Source organism: Colossoma macropomum, unplaced genomic scaffold, assembly GCF_904425465.1.
Source record: "Colossoma macropomum unplaced genomic scaffold, Colossoma_macropomum, whole genome shotgun sequence".
Classification (NCBI taxonomy): domain Eukaryota; kingdom Metazoa; phylum Chordata; class Actinopteri; order Characiformes; family Serrasalmidae; genus Colossoma; species Colossoma macropomum.
The window spans coordinates 6,154,861-6,176,640 of record NW_023494788.1 but is presented as its reverse complement, the minus strand read 5'-3'; the positions used below and the strand labels follow the sequence as shown (position 1 = coordinate 6,176,640).

Here is a 21,780-nt window from a genome sequence, read left to right as displayed (position 1 = left end):
TTTAAGGACAGAAAACCATGTGTTTAATCCAATATTCTGATTGGCTGACACTTTCAGATCTTTCTGCATTATGTTCTTTAGGAAACTTACTGGGGCCTTGCAGTGGTTCAAATCTGTTTAGTAAATGATGTGACTGGGACCAGTGTTCTGCTCTGGCTTTGTACTGTGGTCTCTGAGCAGCAGCTTTAGCATTAGTATTAGCAGGACATGCTTTGTTAGTGGAGGGTGGAAGATGAGACTACAAAGCTATTAGTAGCAAAGTGTTTGGTTTAGCTCCAATGTAGACACATTGCTCATTTATGCCAGCTGTACTTACAATAGCAGCTCCAGACACTATAGCTCAAAAAAAAAAAACATAAGAAACTGAACATAAAGAAAGTAAGTTAGGGTGACCAGATGTCCCTTCTTTTTGGGGACAGCCCCCATGATTTGTTGCCTGTCCATAGAAATGTCTTGTTTTTGCTAACAGTGGTCTGCTGACCACTTCTACCACTTGCTCACCTAATTTTAGAGAATACTGCTGTGTAAAACTCTAACCTAGCTAGTGTCAAGTGAGTTGATAACATCACCACAAATGTCTTCAAATGTCCACAAATGTCTTCAAGATACAGGGGAACCCAGGGATTGTGTGTGTATTTGGGGGGGGGGCTTGAATCATACTACCAGCTGATAGATCTGATTTCTATAGACATACAGTCTACTTGAATGTAGGCTACCATGCAATGTAGAAATAGTGCTTAATTTGTTTTAAAACTGTATCACTTTTTAGCCATCCAGACATTTGTTGACAGCAGCCGTCTCTGTCTCTCCAGAACTGAAGCTAACCCAGAGGTGTGTTTAGGGTCTGGATATTGAGCTATAGCCACACGTTTTTCTGCAGCCACTGGTCTCTTTTTACAGTCAAAATGTTTTATATGAATATGAATTATGGGCTCATACAACAACTGAATTTTTTGTGGTGCAGAATTCAAACCCTTCACATCAGGGGACCAGCCTTGTGTCTGGAGGATCGATTCTTATGTCTTGCGCACAGGTACACAGACATTAGGCCAGCCCATTAAACACTGGGCAGTCACATTTAGAAAGGTGAGTTACTACGTTTATGGGGACACTGTGTTCCCACCTTCCTCTTACATCTACCACACATAAGCTATGGCTGTTAGTCTTTATGTCTATCAGTTAAAGTGTGATGTGTATTCACAATACTTTTGGGATAATGTTGATTTAATGTCACATTGAGATAAAACTCTCTTTTGCGAGAGACAGTAGGGCTGGTATGAAAATGTGGGTAGTCGGTATACAAGGTATTACAAAGTTACTTAGTACCCAATTTTATCACTCCACCTTCACCATAGTTTATTACAGTGCCACAGTTACCATCATGAAAAAACATATTATTCCATAGACAAAAATATTGAATATTTTAAGGATATATTGACCACCGACCTGAAAATGTCCCCGTTTTTTTATTTTAGAAATCTAGTCACCTTAAAAGAAATGAAAGATAGCAGAGGTAAGCAGAGAAGCGTCCTAACAGCAAGGAAGCAGGAAGACTTCTTCAACTGTATTGACAAGAGTCAGGGTCAACTCCAGAAAACCCAGAGTCAGGCATTACTAGTAGCACCAAATAGTAATATATTGGTTCATTTATAAAAGCCAAAGAGTACCTATCCATTTGCATAGAGAACTTTAACATTTGCATGGAACATTTTGTAACTGCATGTAATGTACAGTGAATTATAACATTGAGTGTACTGCAGGAATTAGCCTGTAAAGTGATGCAGAGCCTTATATGAAGTACAAAACAGTATCAGTAACTAGTCATTAGTCCTGTGATTCCAATCAGAGTCCATTGATAAGTTAAAACAGTAGCAGACATTCCATTTCTTTTGGCCTTGGACCGGTTAAAAGTCTTTGATGACGTTATGTATCTTCCAGTATTGCCCACTACATGCCTGAACGACAAGCTGGTATTGTGAATCCTGTCCTTGGGTAACCTCAAGACATCGGTTTGTGTCTCTGTTCCTTATTGGCTGTCCCTGTAGATAAAGCAAAGACAGACACCTTACATAGTAGTTATTTATCACAAAAGTTATTTTATCACTTAACTTTGGAGTTAAGACCACACAATGTGCCTTACTGCTTATTTGTTTTCCAACTGCAGGGCTCAACTTTCCCTGCTTAAGTACTGGCTTTATAACAACACCTTAACATGATTAGTATTGTTTTCATGTTCCTTTTGAATTGCGTACTCTGGTGTTTTCCCTGGCTGTGTCCAAATAGTCAAATGAAACGTCCTTTCCTTTCGACACTGTGGTGGCATCAGGCATCTTTTAGGGGGGTTGGTCTGCTTTATTTTTATATGTATTATATATATGGTAATAAGTAAAAAACTGTAACCTTAGTAAGAAACGAACAAGATTAATACCACACACACACACACACACACACACACACATTTTCTAAGCCGCTTATTCTTCTGGGTCACATGGAGGATTCGAAGCCTATTCCAGCGGTCATTGGGCGGAAGGCAGAAAACATCCTGGACAGGTCGCCAGTCCATCACAGGGCAGACACACAGACATATACAATCACAAACACACTCACACCTAGGGGCAGTTTAGTGTGTCCAATTGACCTGACTGCATGTCTTTGGACTGTGGGAAAAACCAGAGCACCTGAAGGAAACCCATGCAGACATGGGGGGAAGATGCAAAGTCCACACAGAAAGGACCTTGGTCACCCGGCCAGGAATCTAACCCAGGCCTTATATGCTGTCCATGATTTTGCCTGATGTAGTAGCCAGGTGGATCCTCCTGCGAGTCAACTCTACCAATATATTTAGTGAGGCCATGAGCCGCAGATCAAGTGAAATCATGGCAGATTGGAAAGGAAGTTTCATTCAACTATGCAGATGGAGGCCTTGTCTTTACACAACTCATTCTGTTCAGGAAGCACTGTAGTTTGTGCGTTAAGATAGGAAAACAAGAAATAGTGCAATGCAGGGCCACTGAAAACACCGTAGCTAAAATTTGTTTAGAGTAAATACCTGTTTGAAGTCCCAGTACATGTGGAACCCTTTCTCCTTGGCGAATTTACAATCATGCAGTCCAGGTATTTGTCCATCACCAGGATCCACTAGGCAACGATTATTATGGTACCTACGAGATCTGATGCCTCCAATGTAGAGCTCCCCACTCAGCCTGTAGTAACAGTTCTGTATAAAAAAGGTAGATAAAACAGCAACAAATACTGCAGTGATTGAGTGTATCAAGCCTCCATAATTAGAGGTGGGCAATATGAATTTTTTTTTGGTATTGTGATAAATTTGGCAACAATATGCTTTTCTGATATTGTTGAAATTGTCAGTACAAGAATACTGAACTGCCTGCTTTGTTACAAATAGAGGATAATTCGTGCTGTTTAATTGGATTTAGTGCAGGGCAGTGTGTGAAACATCATTGTATTCATAGTATTTTTTTAAACATGGACCTTCTGGTCCATTTTTGTCTGTTCAAACCTTAGAAAAAAAAATAAAATATATATTGTGACGTACAAAACATGCAAAATGCAGAATGCAAAAAAAATCTGAGATATTTAGTTCATCAACTGTCAAAAATGATTGTGTCGAAGTTTTCAGAAAACATACCTGAGGGCCAAGGTAATGGCACTCGTACATAATAGGAACACTCCCTGGAACGGGTCCCTGATCAAGGCAGAATTTGTCTGTTATGTTGTTCTTCATCTGTCAAAGATCAGCAGAGAAAGAACCAATCAGGCACTGAAGTGCACTGAATAGTGTTCCAAATATTACCAGAAAGGCCAACCTAGAATTTATGCTCTTTTCATTTCTGAAATACGTAGAATGAACAAAATATAAAAGAAATAAATGCTACTTACGACGCCATAGCCGACTAGGTCCTCCCAGGAATCAAGCAGAGTATACACATTGTCTAAATACCACTTGAAAGGCTTACATTTTAGTTTCTCCCTCAGCTTCTTTCTCTCTGTTATGTCCCCTATATCAATTCCATGACCCTGAACAGCAACAAACAGAAATTGTTTTAATGTAGAATTCACTGTGCCTCTGTTTCAAATCAAAGGATTATTGTATCTCCACCTCAGTTTACTGTTTTGTTTTAACTCTCACCATCATATTTTTAAAAAATTATATCAGTTGTAGACTTTATATATATCTTTACATACAACTGAGTATCTATATGACTTTTAGATACAGTATAGCTCTTAATGGAAACATAATAAGTATCATTTTACTACCTTACAATATTCCTAACAAACGCTTTCTGTGATATCTCATTGTTTAAAGCACTCAGATGTTCTCCATAAATCTGAGTGACAATTTTCCAGTGATGGAAACTGAGAATAAAGATTTACACACAAATCCTTTTATTTCTTCAGACACTAATTGTGTAATATAATTAAAAATGACTTTTTGGACTAGACCTTATCTGTGCATTTTTGAAACAAATGCTACGTGTAATTTCAATAATGTCAAGCTTGGTTCAGATGGCAGTTTCACCAGAAAATGATTTATTATTATTATTGTGATTATTATTATTATTTCACTATTACTTTTTGGGAAGGCGAAGCAAACATGTCTTGCATAACTTTTAACTTAAATAATGTGACAACTTATTTATCAGCCATTCTCCCATGCTGCATGGATTTGGACTAGCCTTGTTTTTTATTAATAAAATTTTCTAAATATTATTTTATATAATAACGAATTACAATAATATATCGCCTGCACAGAGAGAGACGCTACAGACAGAAAAGATGTCAGGCCTTTCTCAAAGCTAACAGAGGTGCAACTTAATCCACTCAATCCAACTGTCCAAGTGTAATAGATCCAGACAGTACGGCAGAACACATGAGAATAGACTGTATGTAGAAATTACAGTTTGTGTACAGCTTACAACAGGCACCTCAGTAAAAACAAGAACTGTTTATAAGCCTACCTGAAACACAATCCTTAGCAGCAAAATTCAGTACTGTAAAAAGTACAACATGCTCAGGTCTTTCAGTTACAAACCTTTAAGGGGAGATTCCAGCTAACATAAACATTAGCTTTAAAATCATCCATCCAGATTTCAGCCACCCTTAGTGCATTTCTTCTCATTGGCGTGCTCAGATCTAGTGCGTATGGCTTATGGAGCCTCTCTATGTGGGCAAGCCTGCAGCACGGCACCACTTCAATGCTTCCTCCACACAGCCAAACCTACAGTAAAGCAAAGACCAGACTCATCAGATTCACATATTTTAATATGCTTGGATTGTAGAGTCAAGACACGTGGGACAACTTACTCGTATTCCGAACTCTACGTTCTCGCCTCCGTAAACTTCCATTCCTTTGTCCAGTTTTCCAATCTCTCCAAAGAATAACCGGTCAACCACAATGATCCCCATGATGGACGGACTCCTGACAACAACAGCAGCAATGAATTCACATTTCCCTGACATCACACAGTGGGCCCTAAGCGTTTCTGTTTGGGAAGTACGCCACCGGACTAGTCCACATCAGCTAGCCCACTGACTAAAACACAGACGTTTGAAGCATGGAAGCCATCCAAGTGACATTCTGTAGCCTTTTATATAGTCTTTTACAGTAAATCATATATACTCTCAGAATAAAGGTACAAAACTGTCACTAGGGCAGTACCCCTCTTGTCACTGGGATGGTACCCGTCTCGTCTCCAGTCTTTTTATTTTATTGTTCTGTTTTAAAACATTAGGTTATGAAAAGATGCAAATATCTACTTTTCACCTGGAAAAACTTATTGAAGTTTCACAACTGGACCTTAAAACTACTGTTGTATCTTTGAGGGCACATTTAAATTGTTTGTACCTTGATGAACGAAAAATGTACCTGCACAGAACCTTTTCTTTCTAACAGTGTAGTAAGGGCTTTAATAATGGCATTATTGGGGAAACTTTTTTCATTTTCTGTAACAGTGCTGAATCTCTGCACATTTTGTAGATATGGAAATCTTCATATTAAATAAAAAAGTATCAGCTGCACATTTTACAGGTTAATTTAAAAATGTGAGGGAGGATACCCCAGAACAACACTTCAATGAAATGGGCTGAGCCACAAATCTTTACATGCCCAGCCAATGCCCCAGTGGCATGAATGATTGAGTTGTTCAGCTTGTTTGCTATCTTTTAGCCTGTTAGCTAGCTAGTTCTAGTTAGGAAAATAAGTAGTTAGCCCCTGAGTTTAAAGAGAACCGGGCTCTAACTTCATCAGTACACTCCAATTTATTGGCTGGTTTCAGAGCAGAAATCCGCTTACTGCCCGACTCATGTAGACCCAGAGTTTTCCCATTATCAGATTACTCTATTGCATATAAACGTGTTGATCGGATTACTGACAAAACCTGATTTTCTGCAGTTATCGGATTATTAAGTGCATGTAAACACACTCACTGACTAGCTCCAGTGTTTAGCTTTAGTATTATCTTATCTGATCGTGCATCTTTCCTTGCTCGGATTCTGATTCTTATCAGACAGGAAAACCAACCATTTCCACATGCAGTTTGCATGATGCTAATTGGTGGAGTATAAGCCTGTTACTTGTTAGTTATATTAACCTTGTAGCTCCATGGAAAAAAGCAAACGTCAGATGATTTTATCTTTAATACTTGGCGGACACTCTTATCCAGAGTGAATTGAATCATGTTACAGATGTAGGCAAATGTAGGAGCCATGCAGTGCGGAATGCTTGCCCAGGCAAAAAATTGGACCTCAGGATGCCACATAAAGCCATACCAACAAAACATGTCTTGGCTGATTAGCTACGTTTCAGGTATAAGGAAAATAGTGTAAATTATTTTTTTTTTATTTACGTTGCTTGAAGTGTTACAGGTATCCACAACATGTTTCACATGTATAAGCAAAGCGATGCTATTCACTGAGTGTCACTTACTTTCCTGGCACTGTCTCATCATTAAGTTTGTACCACTCTGGACTGAAGGACTCATACAAGCACCAGAGCTGCCAGTCAAAACCATGGGTGGCTGCATTGTATTTAACCACCTCGAGGGTGTCAGGGGTCACTCTGTCAAACACTGGATTCAGCACCACTGTCCTGTCTTCTTTTATTCTGGCCAGCAGTGGCTCTGCCCTAAAAAGTGTGGGATGAAATTTTGATTAAGTTTCACAAAACTAACCTGTAATGACAAAATGATAACAAGCAGATAACACGTTAAATGACATACTTTTTGTAGCTGCACCTACTGCTCCCTTAATCAAGACACTTAAAGGGGAATTCCACTGATATGTCAAACTGTCTGCATAATTAAATGGTTAAGATGTGGCTTGATGCGATAAGCTTCATTTTAGAGAAAATTACCAAGTCCACAGTGGTAGTGATAGGAACCAGACGTCTGAAGCATTTAATAGCAAGCTTAATCACATGAAGTTATTACACTAAATGCACTGCCAAATGCCTGAGACTTTTAGGACTGTTCTTAGATGAGATTTTGACCTAAAATGCTTTTTCTTTAATCCATTCATAGCAGATAGGTACATGCAGGCCATTCTAAGGCAAAATGAAAAATAAATCAACCACTATTTTTAATATTACACGTTCACTGGATGTTTTGAACAGAAAATGAAATGGATATATTTGTGTTGTAGACACTGCGACCCCTGGTTCCTGTCACCACCACCATAAAGAAAGAGATTATCTCCAATGGATTTGTAAGAATTCCTTTTACCATTGATCATGCACCTCAATGTGGGCATCAAAAATGGCCACAACATCACCAGTAGCTGCCTCCCATCCTGAAATGCGTGCTTGTGCCAGACCCTGTCGATCTTTGTGTTTCACCCTCTTAATTACATTAGGCTTCTCTTTATGAATTAAATCAACATATTCATCCAGCTTGCCCTTGAGATTCTCTATGAAAAAAAAACACTTCAGATTAAAAACAGATTAAACCCAGCACTGCGTCAATGATTCCCTGCCCCCCAGATCTGTACATGATCTGTGGATGTTTATCAAGACTGTTTAGCAGGTAAAGATAAGGTGGTCAGTGAACAGAGAGGCACCGCAGGTGTTCACTTTGCACCTTTGGAAAGACAATCGCACAGCTCCTACTGTATATGATATTAAGACTTGTGAGTGAAGTTACAGACCTTTAGTGCTGTGGTCGTCCACCAGTATGATGTCCTTGAGCAGGTGAGGAGGTGTTCTGTCGATGACGCTGCGGATGGCTCTCTTTATGACAGACAGAGCCTCATCCATGTAGATCAGAACCACACTGATTGTTGGGAGATCTTTTGGATAAACCTGAGTAGCACATCTGAGTGACCAGAAACACAGTTAATGTCTTCAGGAAGTCGGCCTAGACATCTGAAGAACACATGTTTAGGTGATTCTTCAATTAGGGCCACATTTAACCTTTTTAGGCAGCATTCAAGAATTTTAGTTATCTAGTCTAATCTGAATCCAAAATCTGCCAATATTCAGTCATGCTTCTGTATTGTGGTTAATATTAGGATGATCAAATAATGATGTTAATATTTAATAGCGCAGCATTGCATCCCTCAGCCTCAACAGGTTAACAGAACTCACAATTCTGTATCCTTTTTTGTGTTTTCATCATTAGCATTAACCAGCACGAATTATCCCCCCACCCCACCTTATCTACTGAAATAAAGAAATCCTGACTGCTGACAGGGTGGAAAAAAATTCAAACCGCCTGCCCTCAAGTATCGACCCCAAAGCCTTTGTAGCTTCGCCCCTGAATAGTTTCTCCCACCTTCAACATGCATCATCAGACGGGGTTTTCCTAGTCTTTAAAGAGGAGAATCTCACTCTAGAACAGGGGTCGGCAACCCAAATGTTAAGAAGAGCCATTTTGTCCTTTCAATAAAAATCAAACCACCTTGGGAGCCACAACATTTTATGTCCATTTTACCATCTTGGTTGTAAATATGTCTCAGTATTTGCTAATGTCCTAGTATAGGCCAAAATAATCTAAATAAAAAATCACTTACTTTGCTCTGCCTTAAGCTTCAGCTCACCTATAGCCGCTTTTCTCGCATCTCCAGCAGGAAACTGTTCGGCTCACGTGGAACAGTTTCTTATAAAATGTCTGCCAACGTTTGACTTTTTACGAGGCTGAAGTTGCTTCTCATTCTCTTCTTCTTTGAATATTCCCGTTCCACCTTAAACGGTGCCTGACACGCCAGGATGTAACTGCTGCATGATTTAAGGTGGAACGGGACAATCTGAACAAGAAACTGGCGAATGAGAAGCTTCACAACTATTTAGTGTTTGACAGTTTCTCGTTCCAGATTAAACATATCAGGAAAGCAGCTGGAGTGATTATAAATGTAGTCCATAGTCTCCAAATTATCGATGTGCATCTTAAATCTTAAATCTTTGCCTTTTTGTTAGCTACTAGCTAGGTGAGACTGTTGTCATTGTTATGGTGACCAGCAGTTTACATACCAACCTTCAAGGTTAAAGAGTAAATTAGCAGTTCTACATTAACTCCAGCATTTAAGACCATTTACTGTTAAAACTGTTGAACGATCAGCAGAGCTTTATTTTACTGCAGAGGCGGATTATTTTACTTTTACCTAAAAATCTAATTTTGCTGTGGATCCGCAACAGAGCAGTAAAAGAGCCACATTTTGCCAACCCCTGCCCTAGAGACTATATCATTTCGGCCAGGGCGCCCCTTTTAGTTATTGTGAGAAGGTGCAACTTTAATAAATCTTTTCATTATATTATCATAGACATAAAAACTGTACTTACTTTTCAACACATACATAGTAAAAAAACTCTTTATCGAAGCACAGTAAAATGTTTAGAGAGTATTATCTAACATTTACAGAACAAATTACTTTCAAAATATTTTCTGATGAGAAAAGTTTACCTAACCAGCCACTGAAAATCATTCGATGTATATATACACTAAGTATATCTGAAAATGATTTTTTCTGGTTGTCTCATTTAAAAAGTGTGACGTATCTGCATGGAGACAGTAAAGGAGCTGAACTGCTGGGAGCTTTATTTATTATGGTTTATTTATGTATTTATTTTCTTACTTGGGGTCTCGAGTGTCTGGTATGCTCCTGTTGAGGGGCAGTCTGTCACTGAGGAACACATTGTAGCCATAATCCTCAAACAGCTGCTGTGCCTCCTTCTGCTCCTCCTCTGTGAGATCACCACCCCACTTGGAGAAAAGAAATGAGTTGGGGAACAATCTTTTATATTCCTTTGGTTTCTCCGGTTCCTTTGGTTTCTCCGGTTCTTTTGGTTTTTCCGGTTCTTTTGGTTTCTCTGGTTCCTTTGGTTTCTCCGGTTCCTTTGGTTTTTCCGGTTCTTTTGGTTTCTCCTCTTTTTTTGGTTTCTCCTCTTCTTTTGGTTTCTTCTCTGCTTGATTTTCTTCTTTTTTCCAACTCTGCTCCATTTGCTCCTCTGTGGAGAAGATGCCACTGTTCTGCTTCAGACTGATAATTTGCTTCTCAGGGCTAACCAGCATAGCGCTGCTCTCATTGCAAAAACATTTAATGTTCACTTCATTTAAACATGAGCTTATTCTTATCTAGTCCAAGTATTTTAGCAGCCACCAAAAGAATAGAATGCACACAATTGGACCATAATTACCTGGAATAATTTTAGGTTTATTAAGGTGCATATTCAGTTTATGAATGTTATTCTGTGAAGTTCTGAGACACGCCAATGAGGTTTTACAGCGACGGCAAAAGTCTAGTTTTTGGGGGTTATCCCTGGTGCCCTTTTGGGCCTCCAAACCTTAAAATTAAACACTGACTGAATCTCAAATGGCTCCCTAGTCCAGGGGAGACTAATCACTGCAGATTCACAGTCCTGCACTCTCAGCCTTTCACTCTCAGACCCCGACTGTCAGATCCTCACTCTGACCCGCATTCTCAGCCCTGCATTCTCAGACCCACACCTCAGACTGGGGTTCTTAGATCCACACTCTCAGACCCGCACTCTCAGGCCCTGCTTTCTCAGTCCCGCACTCTCAGAACCACACTCTAAGCCCCGCAGTCTCAGCCCTGTCACTCTCAGCCCCACACACTCTCAGCCCTGCACTCTCAGACTTGCACTCTCAGAACCAGATATGATGTACATAGTGCACTATGTGAGATAAGTAGTGCAGTATATTCCCAGAGAGGCCTGTACAGCACATATGGTCGAATCTCTTTTTGTTAGATGTATATGTGTATATATGTATATGTATGTGTGTGTGTGTGTGTGTGTGTGTGTGTATTTATTTATTTATACATATGTATATCAGTAGTGATACTTATTTGTGCCATCATGTGCTTGAATTCACATCACAATACACTGTGATAGCCAGGTAAGAACTGGGGGAGGCGCTGTTGCTGCTGCTGCTCTAACCCATCACTTCCTCAATTGAGCTCCTAGATTTACTAACATAACTGAGGAGAAAGCAATCCTCTGCTGTGTAGTTTTGGGGAAAAGTGTAATCCCCAGCTCAGCCAATCATATCACACCTCGCAAGTTGTAAGCCAATCCCATCAAGTCTGGGGAGAAACGTTTGTTTTCTGTAACTGTTATATGATGGTAAAGTCTCATATGGTGTTACATTACATGTATTGTGAATGTCTTTCCACAGCGCCTTTAAGTTCAGCTTCCAGTACAACATGTTTTGGAAATATGAGTATTCCATTAAATATTTTTCCACACCATGTATGATTCATATATAAGTGTAAGTGATGTAGCAGATATGAATAATTTGCATGTACATTTTGCACTTTAAATTAAATTAAATTTGTTTGTTAAATTAAACTACATCTCAACATTGTTTCTGAATGCAGAATGTGATTATAAAGTCTCTTAGGATGTTCAAGTGTGTTCACTCTGAATCATGTCTGTCTCTGTGTTCACTTTTCAACCCATGTTTCTTCCAACTTCTGCTTTTACTGCAAAATAAAGATTATTTCACCCCATGTAGGAATGATTGAGAATAATTTGGACTTCACTAATGAAACTGGAGTATAGCTTTCTTTGAATGCCATAACTATTTATGTTAAAATACCACAAAAATTGTAAAATAATGTAATGTAAAATATCACAAGTGGCCAGCGTAGGGTTCTCCTTTAGCAGCTGTAGCCAGTCAGCAGCCTGTCCACGTTGTCCACCCACACACACACACACACACACACTAACAGCAGGCCATGTAGGAGGAGAACAGAGTGAAGGACACAACACCTCCACACTTTTATTCCCTGCAGGTTCACCCCAACACCATATGTGTCATATAAATGTGTAGGGGATGTACAGTGTGTGGTGAAAATGTGTTATTTTATATGTTCTTCACAGAAAATGCGCAAAGGCCAAGAAATCTGAGGTTGAAATATAATAAATTGCATCATTTTTTCTTTTAGTAATCATTGAAAATGGGTCCCACAGACTCAAACACTACACAAGTGTTAAGCATATGACAGTGAAGTGTCCTATAATGTTAAATTACATTTTAGTTTGCGTAAAGACACCTTTATCACCTTCATCACCTTTTGTGGCAACAATAATGGAGCCGACTCTGGGTGTCAGGTTCCTGGACAGGGATTAAGCCTAGACTTCAACTACAAAACATCCTTCATTGTGAGGAAAATGTAGTACAGGAGTAGGTGTAATGACTGTCCAGGAAACTGACCCTAGATGTTAATTTAAGGTGTGGCTACACAAAACTTCATACTTGTAAACCAAACTGAACAAATTCTGTGGACATTTTTTGTAGGACTGGCCCTAATAATCTGAATAATCAAGTATTCCTTTGTTACATTGGTTTCTCTACTTAGTATTTGAAAGCTTTGTCTTTTTAAAGCCAAAAAGTAGCCAAAGAAAATTATTAGATAAAGCAAAACTAAACTAGAACTTAAACGTGATGGTAATAAACGATAATTCCAAGTCTTTATGCCCTTACTGTCTAGATACATGACTCAAATACTGTACGCATAGCATTTACATGATAAAACTAACACATTAAATCTTCTGGATGTGTTGAACTGCAGTAATGAACACACTTAAAGTTATGGTTAATTACAAAATGTAAATATTATTTTTGAAGCCTGATTTTGAGCAAGAGTTTACTGGTACTTCTGTGGAAATACCAACATGTATTTGATGTCTGTAAAATGCTGTTTGGGCCAGCCCTGAGTTTTCTCATCATACTAAATAGACATGAATGTGTTAATATGGAGGAAGTACTGATTACACAGAAAAATGCTTGAATATCTTAATGATTTACACCCAAAATACCCAGCTCTGAGGATCACATTTCAGGAAAAGTAGGTGCGGCCATTGTGTGCCATTGTGGCAGGCAGATATTATGCCAGTACATAAAGTCACCTATTTTACGTCGTACGCTTTAAGACATCCTCATACCACAGTGTCAGGTTTCAGACATAAAGACAGAAGTCCGTTCTGTTTCAGCACCAAAAATGGACAGCCTTTGATGGATCGGCCTTTGACAAAAAGGCATCAGACAAAATGGCTTCAGGCACTAAAGTTCATGTGACGTTCACAGTTTCGCTCTTTCTTACTAGAGTAATTAGAGTTTACAGTACTGAGCTGCACATTTGTTTGACATAAATTAAGCTTCACTGTTTGCTTCCGTGTCTGTTTCAGTGTTGGGGACTCAAAAATCTTAAAAATCTCCAGAAGAAGCGCGAGCAAACACTTTGTAGAGATGAAAAAATAAAAGGTGTCATGTCAGAGTGGTGTATGCAGGATGTTATGAAATAGGACCCAAAATTTTTTTTTTTTTTCAGATTTGCCACTATTTTACTATTATCAAGTCTACAATATTTAGTAGGATTGGCTCTAATAATTTGAATAATCAAGCATTCATTCGTTACTTTGGTTTCTCTGTTTAGTATTTGAAGGCTTTGTCTTTCTAAAGCCACAAAATAGCCAAATAAAATGAGTAGATAAAATATAAATTAAATATAAACTGTGATGGTAATAAACAACAATTCCATTTTTCTTTACCCTTTGGGTCTAGATAGATGACTCGAACAATATACAAGTACATGCATAGCACATCGCTGCTCTCTGAAGAAAAACTTGCATCTCCATTTTTGTCATTTTTCAGTTTTGGACGTGATTTGAAAATGCCTGTTGCCTTTTACATTGTGTGTAAATTTCATGAAGAATGCACCAAAAGAAACGGCCCAAAATTGCTTAGAAAAAAGTCTGGTTCCATTGACTTACATTAAAAGTAGAGTAGGTTTTTTCCTTCTCCTGTAAAATTATTATTTTGGAGATTCAAGGTTTTCTTCCGACAACAGCGATATACATGACAAAACTAACACAAAACTGCTGCCACCTTCTGGATATGTGTTGAACTGCAGTAACATTACCTACATTATCAACGTCACATATAAAATTCAGACATGTGTCGGTCACCTGCAGCAGGTGAATCAGTAACTGGTAATGTATGTGTATATTAAATGTATTATTGTAGTATTTTATTAAATTGTAGTTAATGTACTATTTATTATTGAATGAATGTACTAAAACACACTCACTGTTATATATTTATAGTTGTTGGTCTGTTACTGGTCCTTATTTTAACAAATCAACACCACCATTACTTTGTTCAAAGAATAGACTGTAAAAAATGGCTCATCAGATCAACATAAAAAAATTACTCTATGTGGTAACAAGTAAATTAGCTAGTTTTATCCAACCTAAATAAACATGTTGAATGAAGGAATCTTTCAATCTGTGTTTTTTTTAAGTTAAATAAAACTAGTTCAGTTGGTTGTTACTTCATAAAGTAATTTTTTAGGCTGAACTGACATTGAGTCATTTTTACAGTGTTGATTGATTAGTTATTAGCTTAGTTATGTTGTTGTGCAAATGTTTAATGTTTACTTTCTGTTAATCTTTAAATGTGAAGTCAGGAGAAACCCTTTCACCTCCAAAGCAACAGTTGGAGACATTTTAAATAAGGTGGCTGCACATTGTACCTGACCTAGATGGGCCAGAAAAGTGAGGTCTAGACAGGCTTAGAGCGTTATCACTGAAAATACACAAACACAAACACACTCATATATGTAATATTCTGGGTAAATGTGTTAATGTTAGGTATTTAAGTGAGTTTGCATGAGCACACAAAGATGCCCACAGTAGTTTTTATATCTTGTCAGGATGTGGCATCATACAAATGACTTAAATGTTTTATGTATATGTAAATAGCTATGAGTCAATTTGCAAAATATGATAAAGGTCACCCTTTATCAAATGAGCTGACTGTCCTGAGTTATTTTTAGCACACAGCACATTCTGAATACGCTTTGTCACAAAACCTGTTATTGTCCCTTATCGAAGCATTGCTGGTTCACATTTTACAGCAGAAACTGTCAAACGCCAGCGCTGCTCTCCAGCAGAACCCAACAAATCTGTTCAGTGACTCTGCACATTCAGGTCAGGTGATGCCACAAGGCTGCGGACTGATCTATCTAAACAGTGTAAAGTGTGTCTTACAAAGAACCACTCTGGATTCGGTCATATGTGTGTCGGGCCTAAGAGCCTCTCTCCTGTGCCCAAGGCCCGTGGGCAGAAGATGGATTCTCCTAGCATGTTTTAATACTATTACCTTAAGAACTAACTGCAGTATAACCTCTTCTAACAAAATAAGAAAAATGTCTAAGTGTAAAAGAGCAAAGTAAAATAAGAGACTTCAGTCACTGAGTTCTTGTGGAAGGAAGGAAAAGGCCTTCTTCTTTATTGAGCTTGAATGGCAAGATGGTTCCCGGACAACCACAATGTAGACCATCGCAAAACACCCATTTTCATATCCTGTTTGGGGTGATGAAGTAATCACCCCTCCCTTTCTATAAAATTCTATACCATCTTAGTTCCCATCATCTCCAAACCTTACACTTTTCCATGGGACTGGTCGCATTGTAAATTCACCTACTCTAGAAACTGGTTCTTATCATCTCAAGGACAGCTCTTCTTTCTCACACAGCAGATTCTCACAAACTTCTGGAGCCCTTTTTGTTAAAAGGGCACTCTGGTGTCCAAGTTCCCATGCAAGCTAAGGCCTATCTTACAGTGTGAAGATTACTACTCTTTTGGTTCATAAACTCTACTTGTTAGAACTATCAAAGATAAAGATTATTTATTCAAAACATCCATCATGTGCATAACTCCGTACTGGACATAAAGCACAATATGTGGGTATAAAAGCAAAAATGTCATAACTCATGGTACAATATTTAGGGAGCAGTAAACCATTTGAGATTCAGCGTTAGGATTTTCATCCTAATGCTTAATTTTTCCTGTTTTCCTGTTTTAACTGCAAATTTCAGCTCTTTACCTGCTTGTTTTATGTCAAAGAATGTGAAATATTGCACGTAAAAGAAACTTGTGTCCATTTAATTGCTTTAACTCTGAAACCATTGTTATCTGCTTTTGCCAAAAAACTAAATTAAACTAAATAAACACGTTGGTCGGACTATTAACAAAATCAGATTTTCTGCAGTCATTGGATTATTAAGTGCATGTAGACGCACTGAGGACTGTTAAAGATCTGCTAGCTACCTGACCCGAGCACATAGCGTCACATCCCCTAACATCGGCTGCTTCCACGTTTAGTGTATTTCCCCTCTCTCTCTCTCCACCTGAGGCAATTCAAAACAGCTAAGCTCTTGCGTGGAAGCGGCCAATACTGGGGGACATCCGATGTTAGGGTACCTGACGTTACAGCAGCGGGTGGGCTGGGTTTCAAACCAGTGACTTTTATGTAAAATCTGATCTAAAACCTGGCTGCTTTCAAATTTTGATGTTGTTGTGCATCAAATAATAAGTTGTGGATGTAACACATATGGTACCCAGATAGCATGCGGATGTGGGCCACTTCCGGCAAAGATAAGGCACTGCCGGCCCATGGTCAGCACTGGCTAACTACATGTGAGCCAAAAATGGCCCACATGTTAAAATGCTCATATGGCCCACATGTCTCAAAACAGATCTGGGCCACTTCTGGCAAACTTTGCCAGTGCTGATATGAGCTACATGATAATCATGTATCATATATTATTTTAAACAGGGATTAAAAGGATTTGAGGGAGCACAGTTTACATTCAGATCTTAGCCATATTTGGTACAGTACACTGTAAAAAATCCAACCTAAAATGTTTTAGATTTTGTGCCATTTTATTTGTTATTTCAACAAAGAGAAATACCCGGTTAAAATGCGAATTTTAGTTAATTCAACACAATCTGCCTCAGTACTAGGAACACTACTACATATCCTAGTTTGCGGTTTAATTCAAATTTAGTTTACAGTGATTTGTGGCTGCTTAAAATGTTGTGTTCGTTAAACAACAAAAGTGATCTGAGGTTCACTGAACTTAAACTTTTCTGTCAGGCATGTCACTTATTTTAAATGAAACAAATCCTTTTCATGGTGTAGTAAACATTTTGGGCGTGTAAGCTTGTAAAGGGAAGTACCTGAGTAGTGCAGTAGGCTAAGCTGTTGCTCATTTATCAGGAAATAGTCAGTTCAAATCCCATCCACGCCATAGCTGTCTGCAGCTGGTAGTCCAGGAGTGTTAAACACCACGTCTCCCTGAGCCTCATGGCACTGTCCAGCGTTTCCACCCAATAAGGCAGTTTTTGTAATGACTTGGTTTTTGTACTAATGGTTTTTGAGTTCTGGGTCAGTTCTGGCATTCATGGTTTAGAGGTGACTGAGATGTGGCCCTGTAATGGCAGTAAACAGGCTGGGTTCTGGCAACCGCATTTGTGCCATCATTCCATGTGGTATGTGGGCCGCATCTAAATGCCGGATATCAAATGTGCTATCTGGGTAGCTGCTCTGTTAACTTACAGTATGATGTTCAGTGAATTTGAATTTTTAAAACAGCCAGTTTATATATATACGTAATACATATATATATAAATACATATGTTAGCATCTAAAACCCATTTCACACCAGATGCAAGGCGGCACATACTAATGAGGAACCACTCCGCGACGCTTGGTATTTCACACCACGTTGCGAAACAGAGAGAGAGAGAGAGAGAGAGGGACTGGGAGAGAGAGGAGATGACACGATTTAGAGAGAGAGAGAGAGAGAGAGAGAGAGAGAGAGAGAGAGAGAGAAAGGAGAGAGAGGGGAGATGATGTGATTTAGAGAGAGAGAGAGAGAGAGAGAGAGAGAGAGAGATTTAACTCAGCTTTATTTCAGCAGTATGATTACACCTTGACAGCAGGTTTATCTGAATTTATACAATTAAAACAGAATAAGAACTTGAAGACTAGATGAGAATCACCATCGACACAGCACAGTACATCACTCTGTCCCCACACATCATAACCTCCTCTACCTGATCTACCAGCCTGTAACACTCATACTCCACTCTAATCTGCCGTCAGCCATTTTAACATCAGTTTAGGATTCACACAGCCAGCACCTGCGGCCGCCTTCTTCCTCGTCTTCCACACAGACAGTTTTGCCGTCCCTACGTATAATTTAAAAGACAAGTCCTGCACTTCAATATAAAATCTATCAGAGCATTCCTCACAAAAGGCATCAAAACAGCCTTTTAAAAAGAGAAACAACCCAGCACAGCACACAAACAGACGCTTTCTGACCACAAAACCTACCCCTGTCCCTGTCCAGGCTAGGCAACGTCTCCTCAGAGGTAGAGAAGGCGTAAACAAGCAAAAGTGCCAAGAATAACCTCACTGTCCACTCTTTATGAGGGTATTTAAATAACAAACTCTCAACAGGCAATTCTTCTGTCCTCTCAATGACACCAATTAAAAGTTTAAGATTAAAAGTTAGCTAAAAGTTAATGATGAACAGATATTTCAGGGCCATAAAAAGACCCTTTCAGTAAAGGTTTAGCTCCCTACTTTTAATCTCTAGTGATGCCCTTGTTCTAATCCATATATAGTGCACAACATAAATCATGGAGCTTTGAAGGTTTGATGCCCAAACAGTGCACTGAATGTTAAATAGGCAGTTGTGACTCTTATGGCTGAATCCCAAAGGCTTTCTATTAAACAGATACTGCACTATTCTGGTGTGGAAGTTATTTTTTCAATACATTACACATGGAGAAGGAAGCCATTTGAGAGACTTTTCAGATTATAAACTAAGTCAGTTCCAGGATATGATGTGCAGGGTAAAATAAAAATAACAGGAAAACACAAAGAAAACCCATCATCACTGACAAAATAAGTCTAATAATGAAGAGGGCAATTTTATTGGAAAGCTAGTTGGTCTAATTTATAGAAGTACCAACATAATCTACACACAACACTCAAAGAAATGAACCAGGATTACATTTTAAATAATAATAATAATAATAATAATAATAATAATACTAAACACATAAAAGTATCTCTCTCGTGCTCATAGCAGTCTTGAATCAGATCAGGCCACCTGAATACACTCACCTATTTTTTTGACCTTTTGCTCGATTCCGTCCAGTTTCTTTAAAATGGCATCATAACCGGTCTTCTGAACTCTGCTGCTCTCTATGAAGCTCTGCTGATGTTTGGAGAAATAGACATACCACACCGTGTACAGCACAAGCACCAAAGCGCACAGGAAACCCACCCCTTTAATCAGGGTGCAGCCCCTCATTTTCAGAGGAGAACTCCAGCAGTCCTTTGTGCCTGCGTGTTCTCTGAGACTGAGGTGACGGTCTGAAAACACCTGTGCTCTGGTAACAGAAACCTCTGCAGGGAGTGGTTGTCAGCGGCAACGTAACGAGTCATAACAGCTCAGATGCTGATGAATAAAAACCGGTTTTGAGGTTTTATTGGAAAAAGAGGATCCAACCAAAAGCCAAAAGGCACATTTGGCAAAAAATGAAAAAAAAAACACAAGCAGAGTAAAAAAAAAAAACAAAAAAAATCTGAAAAGGCAGAGCAGCACAAAAACAGCTAGACCAAAAAGGAATCAGGTGAAAAACACAACAGGGCAGTCAGTTAAACAATGCTCAGTGAAACTGAGGCAATACCTGGCAATGAAGCAGCGACCAACAAACAATATTTATAGAGCTAGACTCAGTTACCAGTAACGAGGAGATGCTGATCTAGGATATGCTGGTGCGTGAGAGTTCTGAGTCATGTGATCCTCCTCTGAATTCTGGGAGTTGGAGTGCGGGAGCATACAAGTGGGAGGGAGGGGTGACAGGCCAGGACTGCAAAGACTGGGCCTCAGCTCAGTTCACAGTAGAACAGTCTTGGTTATCGACCCCCCCAGATTTTTTTTAATTAACCAGTAAAATGTGCAGTTGCTTCTTGTTTATTTAACATGAGAATTCACACAATAGCAAATGTGCCATGAGGCAGCAATTTTGATTAGCTTGTCTTAAGAATAAAATCATTAAAAAAACAAACAAAAGAAGAGTGAAAACACTGTATGTAACAGAACTTGAAAAAATATACATCAAACTACATCAAACATCTCTTTTACACATTTCCTCTCAAATGTCCTGCTAGCATAGAAACATCTTAAGGGTAGCGCTTTATTTTATGGTGTGGTAAGTAACAAGTATTTCTAAATACATGGTACTTACAAGTCATTTTCTGGCACGTTTTGCACATAAATAGTCATTTAGATTAAAAACTAACAGGTATTTACAGCTGCATTTAGTAGTTAAATATGAAGAACAAATATTAACAATGAAAATTGTAAGAATTTTTATTTATATAGTACTAATTCATCAAAGTGCTTTACAGACAGGTAATAAAGCTAATAAATGTAAACGGTGAATCATCTATTCTTACAAAAGTACAGTATGGTGTTCCGCAAGGCTATGTTTTAGGACCCTTATTATACACATTATATATGCTACGACTGGTTACCGTTATCAGTAAACATGGCATCAATTTTCACTGCCATGCTGATGACACACAATTGTATATATTGACCTAAACAGATGATGAACCTCGACTTGATAAAATTGAGGACTGTGTAAAAGACATAAAAGATTGGATGTCAAGTAACTTCCTCCTACCCAACTCAGACAAAACAGAGGTTCTTCTTCTTGGTCCAAAAGCTGCTGGAAACAAACTGTCTAATTAATGCTTAAACTTAGTAGTTTCTCAGTTGTGTCAGGTACATCTGTAAAAAACCTTGGTGTCACAATAGATCCTGATTTGTCCTTTAATATGCACATGACCAATATTACTAGAATGACTTTCCTGCATCTCTGTAATATTGCTAAATTAAGAAATGTCTCTACAGAATGCAGAAAAGCTAGTTTTCATGCATGTATTACCTCAAGGCTAGATTACTGTAATGCCCCGCTGTTTGGCTGTTCCAGCAAAAACTTTAACAAGCTTCAGGTAGTCCAGAACGCTGCAGCCAGAATCCTTACAAGAACCAGAAAGTTTGACCATATCAGCCCAGCTTTATCAAATCTACATTGGCCTCCAGGTAATTTCCACATTGGTAATAAAAGTCTTTTACTGACTTATAAAGCATTAAATGGCTTCACCCCTCAGTACCTGAGTGAACTTCTCTCTTATTATGAACCATCACGCCTACTTAGATCACAGGGTGCTGGATTACTATTAGTATCTAGAATTAATAAAGTTAAATGAGAGGGTAGAGCCTTTTTATACGAAGCCCCGCAGCTTTGGAATAATCTTCCAGTCAGTGTTCGTGACTCAGACACAGCCTCAGTTTTTCAAGTCTAGGCTAAAAACCTGTTTGTTTAGTTGAGCTTTTGCTAATTAGCTTTTCCTGTTAGTTAAAGGGTGCAGATTT

The 21,780-nt window shown here is 38.7% G+C and overlaps 1 protein-coding gene across 1 annotated transcript; it reads right to left on the bottom strand.

Moving 5' to 3' along the window:
• Positions 1-1,621: 1,621 nt before the first annotated feature.
• On the bottom strand, positions 1,622-19,692 carry LOC118806508 (probable polypeptide N-acetylgalactosaminyltransferase 8). The gene is made up of 11 exons (XM_036567938.1): positions 19,455-19,692; positions 10,084-10,456; positions 8,161-8,327; positions 7,740-7,923; positions 6,947-7,144; positions 5,326-5,440; positions 5,054-5,239; positions 3,901-4,038; positions 3,650-3,745; positions 3,050-3,217; positions 1,622-2,039 (listed from the first exon to the last, which is right to left on the bottom strand). The coding sequence occupies exons 1-11, from the start codon at positions 19,642-19,644 to the stop codon at positions 1,905-1,907; spliced, it is 1,950 nt and encodes a 649-aa protein (XP_036423831.1). The 5' UTR covers positions 19,645-19,692; the 3' UTR covers positions 1,622-1,904.
• Positions 19,693-21,780: the final 2,088 nt, after the last annotated feature.